Here is a 10156-nt window from a genome sequence, read left to right on the forward strand (position 1 = left end):
CCGCAGGTCTTCCAGGGCCAACCCACTCCCTAGCCCCTACGCTTTAGGTCAGCAGTGACCCTTTAAAACTCCTGTGGATGACCCCCGTTTCCTCCCTGGGCAGCAGTGGGGTAGGAGCTGGGAGGCACACTGGCCACTCATTCCCCAGCCTCATGGAGCTCTGTCACACAGTTTCTTTTTCGTTTTGCCTTTTTCTCTAAAAGGCCTGGGCCCTGTTTTCACCCCTCCCCTCTACAGCCAGGGGATCTGGAAGGAGGTTTTTCTTTCTACTTCACAGATGAGTGGTGGGGTCCCATCCAGGCCCCATATGCTTCCAGGTCCCAGGGAGGCATTCAGGGCAACTGTAGACCCTGCCTTCTTGGCCTGCCAGCCCTGACTCCTGGAAGCAGATTCAGGGTTCTCCCTGTGGCCCAGGGTGGGGCTTAAGGTTCCACCTGGGTCCTGAGGTACTTCACTGGCAGAGGCCCTGCCTCTCTGATCATATCTGTCCTGGAGCCTCCCTGCAGGGCAGTAACAAGAACTATAACTGGGGCCTGTTGATGGCAGTGTCATCTCCCACTGGCCTGATCCCAGGCTGGGAAGCCCAGGCACACGTGTGTGTGCACGTGAAGCCCCAGGTCAGCAGTGGCAGGGAGAGCCTTTCTGCTCTGACTGGTGCTTCTCACCTCTGCAGTGTGCAGTCAAAGCTCTCTTTGACTACAAGGCCCAGAGGGAGGATGAGCTGACCTTCACCAAGAGCGCCATCATCCAGAATGTGGAGAAGCAAGAGGGAGGCTGGTGAGCCGGTGGTGTGGTAGGCCCAGAGTCCAAGGGGCCCCAAAGACATGCATTTGTGATGTGCTTGTCTCCTGTGTGCACCAGCAGTGCCTGCCTCAGCCTGGCTTAGGCATGGGAGCCCCTACCGAAGGATACCCTCCTCATGGGAGTTTGGGGTGGTTGCTGGAGGTCAGCACCCTATGGCTCCCACAGGTGGCGAGGGGACTACGGAGGGAAGAAGCAGCTGTGGTTCCCATCAAACTACGTGGAAGAGATGGTCAACCCCGTGGCCCTGGAGCCAGAGAGGGAGGTAAGACCAGAACCACCTGAGGAACAGCATTCCCTGTCCCCAGATTCTCCTTGGCATGCCCCCATCACACAGTCCCAAGCATGCACGTGCATGCACAGACACCTGTCACATGGACTGGTCACACAGCCCATGTGGCCATGCTCGTAGTCTCCCATATACCTGTGCTGCGTTTGGCAGTCACAGGTACACCCACAAGATGTATTTGTCCCATGCACACAGATATCCCCTCACACACCTGCAGTAGCCATGCTGACCATTGGTGGGCTTTGCTTTCCACAGCACTTGGACGAGAACAGCCCCCTAGGGGACTTGCTGCGGGGGGTCTTGGATGTGCCGGCTTGTCAGATTGGTGAGCTCCCATCCGTTTCTCTTGCCCACTGTTCCCTAGGGTGAGGTTCTTTGTATCTCTCTCCTGCTCCTAGGGAGGAAGCTGATGGCTGAACCCCAAAGGCTGCCCTCACTCCAAGCTCTCCCCATGCTCTGGACATCCCCTTGACACCCTGGGCTCCCTTTGTCACCCTCAGCTTTGATCCCTGCATGTTTACCCCATGCCAGGCACTGGGGAACCCGCCAGAATCGGCAAGGATGATGCTCCTGGTTGGCTGACGTCCCCAGGCCTAATTAGGGTTGCACCACAGGGATGTGACAGAGGCTTGGAGATGGGGTGGAGAGGGAGACATGGCTTGAGGGAAGAAGCATGATTCAGAGCTAAGTTGGAACACTGGCTCCACTACAACCAGCAGTGACTTATTTGAGTTGCAGCATCATCATCTGTAAAATGGGCCTGCAGAGCAGTCCTTCCCCTCATGGGGTGTGGGAAGGAGGAAATGGGATGAGATAGAACTCATTTGAGCCAGTGCCTGCAGTGTGAAGTGGGGTGGAGGGGGTGAGATGTCTGTTCCCAGCTTTTATCTGCTCTCGCCCTCCCAGCCATCCGTCCTGAGGGCAAGAACAACCGGCTCTTCGTCTTCTCCATCAGCATGGCGTCGGTGGCCCACTGGTCCCTGGATGTTGCTGCCGACTCACAGGAGGAGCTGCAGGACTGGGTGAAAAAGATCCGTGAAGTGGCCCAGACCGCAGATGCCAGGGTGAGATCCTGCTGGAGCCTGGTGGGGGGCAGTGTGTGGGCCTGTCAGGCAGCTAAGGCCTCCAGCTCCCAGCACAAGCCCCCTCAGAGCAGTGGGGCAGCCAATGGCCTATGCTAGATAGGCCACAGCCCCTGCCTTAGCTAGGGATGGAGAAGAAACAGACACGAGATGCAGTGTGGTGTGTTTAGGTCATGTTGAGGTTGAGATACTGATGGGTTGTTCAAGTGGGTCTGCTTAGTGGGCAGTTGGATACACAAGACCAGAGCTAAGAGGTGATGTCCTGGAAGCAGGAGTAGAGTGGGGGCTGAGGCATAGAAGGGATGAGGTGGTGTCGAATAGGAAGAGAACTTGGGATGGATTGAGAAGCTCCATATGAGAAGGCATGGGCAAGAAAAGGAGCCCAGGAAAGGCAGGTCAGACAGACTGCAGGCCACTGGTGAGGGAGGGGGTCTGCTGTGTTGAGGGCTACAGAGGTAAAGACAGGCACGATAAGAACTTGTAAGTGCCCTTTGGATTCAGCAGCAGCAAATAGCCCTGGTAAGACTTTTGAGCTGCATCAGCAGCATGGCTGGGGTTGGATGGCAGTGGGCAGTGGGGAGTCTGGAATGGCAAAGGCAGAGCCTTTGTAGGGCCTGTCCTTGAGGGAGAGGACAGGTGGCTGGGGTTTGAGCAGGCTTTCATGCAGATAGCTGAAAGGAGCAAGCAGGGTGTAGGAGGAGATGGAGCCCAGGCTTAGCTGGTAGGACCAGCCTTCTGGGGAAGGGTGGCCTCTTCCACTGAGCCTGGGGGAACAGAGAAGTATTCTCAAGGGTTAGGGAATTCCTACTTGGTGGCCCTTTCACCAAGTGCATTTGGTAGGTGGGTCTGTAGCTGCTTTGGAGAGGGCAACTGCAAGCCAAACAGAGAAGGGATAGGGTGCTTGCCAGGCTGTCCCCTAGAAGAAAAGGAGCTGGCATACCAAGTGGTTGAAGGACTGGATCCGGAGGTCTAGGCTGAAAAAGGAAGAGTCTGAATATAAGCCACTGAGGCCGGGTATGGTGGCTCACACCTGTAATCCCAGCACTTTGGGAGGCCGAGGTAGGCAGATCACAAGGTCAGGAGTTTGAGACCAGCCTGACTAATATGGTGAAACCCTGTCTCTACTGAAAATACAAAAATTAGCCGGGCATGGTGGCGGGCACCTGTAATCCCAGCTACTCGGGAGGCTGAGGCAGGAGAATCGCTTGAACCCAGGAGGTGGAGGTTGCAGTGAGCCAAGATCATGCCACTGAACTCTAGCCTGGGCAACAGAGCAAGACTCCGTCTCAAAAAAAAAAAAAAAAGAAAAGCCACTGAAAGAAGAAAGTCCTCCAGGGGTGAGAGGATAAGATGGGGTGCTTGTGAGTGGGCTTCTGTAGAGATTTGGCATGGAGATTTGCCATGAAGAGTGGGTGGTTATATTGGAGCTGGGGGAGCTGAGGCAGTGAGGATCATCCTTAGGACACAGATGGAGACCAAGCCAGGGGCCTACATCCCCAGTGCAGTCACAGGTGACACAGAAGAATCATTTTTACCCTGGGATGAGGCTGAGTAATAAATGGTCAGGAAGTGTCACTTGGGAGTGTGGCCAATTCCAGGATCCCTGGAAGGCCACTGGGAACATGGGTGGTGATGAGGAGTCTGTATCCCCCACCCCTCTAAGAAGGTTGGAGGGCAAATGTGTCCTCTGGGACAGAAAAGAGGAAAGATGATTCCAGGATGAGGCTGAGGACAGAGCTCCTCATTTACCGTTGGGTGTGGTGTCTGGAAGGTACAGGGGAGGGTGGGAGATGGGCCCAGAGCACCTGCAGTGTGGGCACACCCAAGGTTGGCAGGGGCTTCCTTCTCCTGGGCAGGGCTGTAGCCTGGGGCTACAGGGCCTTGTGTGTGTCACCAGCTCACTGAAGGGAAGATAATGGAACGGAGGAAGAAGATCGCCCTGGAGCTCTCTGAACTTGTTGTCTACTGCCGGCCTGTTCCCTTCGATGAAGAGAGTAAGGGCCAGGGCCCAGGCGGGGTGTGCGTGTGCCTAGAGGGCCTGGTGGGTGCAAAAGGAGTATTTAGTTATCCCCCCAACACTTCCTGGGTGGGCGGGCTCTGTAAGTATTCTCCCTGTTTGGCCCAGAGATTGGCACAGAACGTGCTTGCTACCGGGACATGTCATCCTTCCCGGAAACCAAGGCTGAGAAATACGTGAACAAGGCCAAAGGCAAGAAGTTCCTTCAGTACAATCGACTGCAGCTCTCCCGCATCTACCCCAAGGGCCAGCGACTGGATTCCTCCAACTACGATCCTTTGCCCATGTGGATCTGTGGCAGTCAGCTGGTGGCCCTCAACTTCCAGACCCCTGGTGAGGAGGTCCCCTGTGAGGAGGGTGGGGAGGGGTCCAGCTGTGGGGCAGCTGGACTGGAATACACCATAACCTGCCTCTTCCAGACAAGCCTATGCAGATGAACCAGGCTCTCTTCATGACGGGCAGGCACTGTGGCTACGTGCTGCAGCCAAGCACCATGCGGGATGAGGCCTTCGACCCCTTTGACAAGAGCAGCCTCCGCGGGCTGGAGCCATGTGCCATCTCTGTTGAGGTGGGTGCTGCTCATCTGGGCTTCAGGGTGGGAAAGGGGCTGGTTGCCGTTGGAGTCTGTTTATGTTGGGTTCCCCAAAAGTGGGCATTTTCAGGCATCAAGGTGGTCAGGGTGGATGGGGCCTGAGCAGAGTCGTTGAAAGGGTGAAGATAGCTTGCACTCATTCTATGCATCTAGGACGTGCCGAGCCATGGGGTGACTTGTTCTGATGAGATCTTTTTTTCCCCTAAGGGGAGGTCATTTAAAAGATTTCTGTGTTAAATAGACATGGATTTCACATGAAGTGGATTGCAAAACTCACATGGAAATTTTGGCTAAAGCTCAGACTTCAAATAAACTTTGGGCAGCAGCTGCTCTGGACAGCTTTGGTCCCCGATGTCGGGAGAGACTCCATGGGCAGTGTCCCGGGGGCCCAGCAGAGGGCGCACCGCCTCCACTTCACAAATCCTGCCTGAGCCTTCGCAGTCTGGGATTGGAGGGAGCAGGAAGGACAATCCCAGGCCCTTCTGTCTGCCTACAGGTGCTGGGTGCCCGACATTTGCCAAAGAATGGCCGAGGCATTGTGTGCCCTTTTGTGGAGATTGAGGTGGCTGGAGCTGAGTATGACAGCACCAAGCAGAAGACAGAGTTTGTGGGTCAGTCTGTCTTCCCATTCTCCTGGGGCACTGCAAGCCCCTCCCCACCAGTCATCCCATCCTCTCCCAGGGTGACCTGAAGCCTTTTGTCGTTGCCTTCATAGTGGACAATGGACTCAACCCTGTATGGCCGGCCAAGCCCTTCCACTTCCAGATCAGTAACCCTGAATTTGCCTTTCTGCGCTTTGTGGTGTATGAGGAAGACATGTTTAGTGACCAGAATTTCCTGGCTCAGGCTACTTTCCCGGTAAAAGGCCTGAAGACAGGTGAGGACCATTCCTGGAGGCAGTGCCCCTGCAATCTTGCTGGCAGGGTGGGGCTGGGCCCCTTGCTGTCCCTCGTGGGCTGAGGGCCAGGCTTTTCCTCCTTATAGGATACAGAGCAGTGCCTTTGAAGAACAACTACAGTGAGGACCTGGAGTTGGCCTCCCTGCTGATCAAGATTGACATTTTCCCTGCCAAGGTATCTGCAGCAGGGGTGGGCTGGCATGGGGTGGGTGGGAGGAGAGCCAGACAGCAGCCTCGTGAAGTGCAGAGGAGTCATTGACCCTCTTGTGCACCTGTCTTCGTTGAAGCAGGAGAATGGTGACCTCAGTCCCTTCAGTGGTACGTCCCTGCGGGAGCGGGGCTCAGATGCCTCAGGCCAGCTGTTTCACGGCCGAGCCCGGGAAGGCTCCTTTGAATCCCGCTACCAGCAGCCATTTGAGGACTTCCGCATCTCCCAGGAGCATCTTGCAGACCATTTTGACAGTCGAGAACGAAGGTGAGGGAGATGGAGGGAGATGGAGGGGTGCCAGAGCCAGGAAGGCAGTGGCTAGGTCCTACTTCTTCAGTGTTTCTTTCTCCTGGGTAGAAAAGTTGTAATATTGTCTGGCTTTGGGCTGCCTGATTGGGCTACAAGGCCCTGCCTGCCAGCAAGAACACTCTTCTCTTCTGTCCAGGGCCCCAAGAAGGACTCGGGTCAATGGAGACAACCGCCTCTAGTTGTACCCTAGCCTCGTTGGAGAGCAGCAGGTGCTGTGCGCCTCGTAGAATGCCGCGAACTGGGTTCTTTGGAAGCAGCCCCCTGTGGCGGCCTTCCGGGTCTCGCAGCCTGAAGCCTGGATTCCAGCAGTGAATGCTAGACAGAAACCAAGCCATTAATGAGATGTATTACTGTTTTGGGCCTCCATGTCCCAGCTCTGGATGAAGGCAAAAACTGTACTGTGTTTCGCATTAAGCACACACATCTGGCCCTGACTTCTGGAGATGGAGCCTTCCATCTTGTGGGGCCAGGACCATGGCCGAAGCCCCTTGGAGAGAGAGGCTGCCTCAGCCAGTGGCACAGGAGACTCCAAGGAGCTACTGACATTCCTAAGAGTGGAGGAGGAGGAGGAGCCTTGCTGGGCCAGGGAAACAAAGTTTACATTGTCCTGTAGCTTTAAAACCACAGCTGGGCAGGGTGAGAGGCTAGATGCCCCTGCAGTTTGGCCCTGGAGCCAGGGTAGAGGAATGTAGGGCCTGCATGGAGAAGGGCTCTGCCCTGCCTGAGGAGGACGACACAGCACAAGGGCACATTGCCCATGGCTGGGAACATGACCCAGCCTGAAAGATACAGGGGATCATGTTAAAAATAGCAGTATTATTTTTCTTCTCAATGGTATTGTAACTAAGTTATTTACTCCTCCTGCTCCTCACCCTTGTAGGGAAACCTTGGAGTAGAGCCTTGGCGAGGAGAGTGGCAGGTGGGCTGCCTGCTGTGTTAAGAGGGCTTAGTTTGTGTAAAGCACTGTCAGGAATGGGGGGCGGGGTGGGGGGAGGGGAAGAGAAGAAGTAGCAGAGCCTATTTTGGTGAGGTTGTTTTTAAGTCAAAGAAGACTCAGTATGCTTTCCCTGAGGAATGAAAAAGCGATTGAGGAGTTGCCTGCCTCCTGGGTGGGCATTTTCAGGGGTACAGGCAGTTGGGTGCTGAATGAAGCTGCCATCCTTATTGCAGCTTCTAACCAGTAAAAAAGATCCAGGGAGGGAGATGGGAAGGTTAAAAAGGCAGCCCGCACCTCAGGACAGAGGCCGGGGTCCAGGCCCGTGGGCGCAAAGGTGCCTCATAGCATAGCCAGCATTCAGCACACACAAACCTACTGCCCACATTTGGGCTCAGGGTTGGCCATTTGCTAGTTCTGCTGCCCTCTTAAGATCTGACTGCCAAATAAATCATCCTCATGTCCTTTTTCCTTTGACTTGTCTGCTCTTTGGGGGGCTCAGGAAAGCCTGTTGCGCGGGGACATGCTCAGTAGAAACAAATCGCTGGATGATTCTGCAATAGAAGCAGGTGGGAAGTTTCTGGAAACTTCTCAGGTTAAGCAGCCCTTCCCTCCTTTGGGCTAACAGGAGTTGTGGGTCCACTCTCTCCCGCTCATCCTCTGAGGGTGTGTCTGAGCAGAGTACATCCTGCCTGGGTTCTTTGTGGCCAGCCAGCTTTGGTGGTGAGCCGGAAACCACCAGAGCCCCTTTCCAGTTCCACAGAAACCTTGACTTCCAAAAATACTGCATTCAGTTAACACTGCCAGGTGCCATTCTGGTTGTCTCCAGGACTTGGCAGCTGAAATCTCTGTGCCCAGAACACAGTTGAAAGGCCCTTCTCTTCCTGAGGCGCTGGTTTTCATAGTGGGCTGTGCTGGGATGGAACAAAAATGAGGCCACACAAAAAATTTTAGATAGAGCCGGTTCCATGGATGACATGAACATGCCAGTATCAAACAGCGATGGTGCTCAGGTTCTTGCGTGACTTTCTTCTACAACTTCACAGTCCCAGCTGAGAGAGAGGAGGTTGGCTTTTTCCCATACACAAGAAGGTGGTGGGTGGGAATTCACCTGCCCTCATGATCCATGCTTCCTCTCTAGATGTTTATGGCCTGGAGAGAAAGGTATCCTATCAGAGAAGGAAGAGGACTGTGTGGGCCCTTCTGTTAGGGCCCATCTGCGTTGGTTAGGACATCCTTGGCCTGTTGGTGTTGACCCTTTTAATTTTCATCAATACATATCTCTGTTTGCTGAACAAGTGTCTTTCTGGAACACAACCTGGGGAACGGACAGCTCTGCCTTTCTTAAGGCAGCTTTGCAGACCTGAGACTCACCTCTCTTGGGCTCTGTAAGACATTGCCTTTGCCTCTCACTGCAAATGTTTTGATTGTTTGTCTTAGTGGAAAACGTGCCAACTCTCAAGCAAATTTAAAGATCATTTTCACTTCAAGACTCCTCCAGACAGATCTGACAAACGTTGATTGACCCAGAAGGCGGAGTGTTGGTGGGGAAGACCCTCACTTGGGGCCGAATGCTTTGGCATCAGGAGTTGTTTGCCCCGTCCCATGCTTGTAGGCCATGTCCCTACAGCGCGACAGCTCAGGTTTATGACCTGGGGAGTCTCAACCCTAACAGCACATGAGCACCACTTGGGAAGTGTCTGAAAAATGCTGGTACCTAGGGCCTTAGCATAGGTATTGTTCAAAACCTCCCAAGGTGATTTAAATGAGTTAGAGGGTTGAAAAACACTGATTTTGGCAGGGCAAACTGAAAGAGCAGGCAGGGCTGGGACAGGGAAGTCAGTGGTACCAAAAGGCAGATGGGCTCCCTTGGCGGGCTCCTTGCTCTCCTGTCATCACCGGTAGAACTTTGGCTGACACACCAGAGACAAGTAGACTGGGTTCAAAGTGACAGACCTTCACTTTCAACAGCATTGGCCCAGCAGACATGTACACATACAGGGCAGAGCCTACAAGGTCAGGGGCATTCTGCCCCCTGCCACAGGAAAAAGGCTGCCCTGCGGGAAGATGGCAGGAGCCGTTTCTGACCTCAGTTGAATATCTATGGCCATGAGCAGAAAAGGCAGGGGTCTCCCTCCTGACCGAGCACAGCTTGAACATCACCTGAGAGCTGGGCCTGGACCTAGAAACTTGTCTTTCAACTTGAGCCCATCACTCACCATATGAGTTCTGTTGAGGGCGGGCAGAAAGCAAGTAGGTTGAGGTTATCCCACCAGACTAACTCGGTGAATGAAAAGGTCATGCCTTCTTCACATTTTAATTAAATGGATCAAGCACAGTCTCAGCCTGCGACTCCTGTCTTCTCTGGGTACTTTAGTAATTCCCAGGGGACCTGTGCTTAGGGGTTACCTAGGCATTCTGTTCTCTGCCTGGAGGAACCCCACAGCAACCCCCTGGCTGGCCGCTCCTGTGAATCACCCACAGCGTCCCAAGTGAGTCACTGCCTGAGTCTACCCACTACGGCATTCAGCTGATTGGCTCTGCCAGTTGCATGCCAGTTTGGTCTAGTTTCCAAGGACCTGGCTTTTGGGGTTCAACACACACTGCTTCCCCATGACATAAGCTGGACTCCTATTCTGGTGTCCAGAATCACCGCCTGGCTCCACTGTAGGTGATTTCATTTCAAAGGACCCTTTTTCCTTCTGCCCCAGGCCTTCAGGGCCACCCCAACAAAATTCAATGGCTTTGGGTCTTAAAAATATGGGCTTCAGTTTTGTTCCTCCAGAAGGCCCCTGGGTCCTTATGCATATTCACTAACACTCAACCCCGCTCCAGCAAATGACAGGCTCTGCTTTTCAGCACTCACAGGAACAGAAAAAGACTCGCTAGTGTCCTCTCACCAGATGACACCAGCTTTGACTGTTTGCCTTTGTCTATTTAGCATGATTTCTAACATATCACCGTTTTCTCATGTAGAAGCCAGTGCAGTGAACTCAGCAGTGCAGAAGACAGTGAGTTGGAACTTC

General features: G+C 54.0%; 1 protein-coding gene across 2 annotated transcripts in view; it reads left to right on the forward strand.

The window, feature by feature from the left end:
* The window catches only part of PLCG1 (phospholipase C gamma 1), a 40627-nt gene extending 33030 nt beyond the window's left edge, over positions 1 to 7597 (forward strand). Inside the window, exons 22-33 of one of the 2 annotated variants that reach the window (XM_017859076.1) lie at positions 674 to 777; positions 970 to 1066; positions 1346 to 1415; positions 1997 to 2154; positions 4070 to 4166; positions 4298 to 4522; positions 4609 to 4757; positions 5278 to 5392; positions 5497 to 5658; positions 5766 to 5854; positions 5967 to 6154; positions 6333 to 7597. In XM_017859076.1, the coding sequence (XP_017714565.1) occupies positions 674 to 777; positions 970 to 1066; positions 1346 to 1415; positions 1997 to 2154; positions 4070 to 4166; positions 4298 to 4522; positions 4609 to 4757; positions 5278 to 5392; positions 5497 to 5658; positions 5766 to 5854; positions 5967 to 6154; positions 6333 to 6375 (1497 nt within the window). In that variant the 3' untranslated portion in view covers positions 6376 to 7597. The remainder of the gene's footprint in view (positions 1 to 673; positions 778 to 969; positions 1067 to 1345; positions 1416 to 1996; positions 2155 to 4069; positions 4167 to 4297; positions 4523 to 4608; positions 4758 to 5277; positions 5393 to 5496; positions 5659 to 5765; positions 5855 to 5966; positions 6155 to 6332) is intronic. The other variant, XM_017859077.1, reaches the window with a different exon arrangement.
* The last annotated feature ends 2559 nt before the right edge of the window (positions 7598 to 10156 follow it).

The sequence above is a fragment of the Rhinopithecus bieti genome, unplaced genomic scaffold (assembly GCF_001698545.2).
Source record: "Rhinopithecus bieti isolate Rb0 unplaced genomic scaffold, ASM169854v2 scaffold_38981, whole genome shotgun sequence".
Classification (NCBI taxonomy): Eukaryota; Metazoa; Chordata; class Mammalia; order Primates; family Cercopithecidae; genus Rhinopithecus; species Rhinopithecus bieti.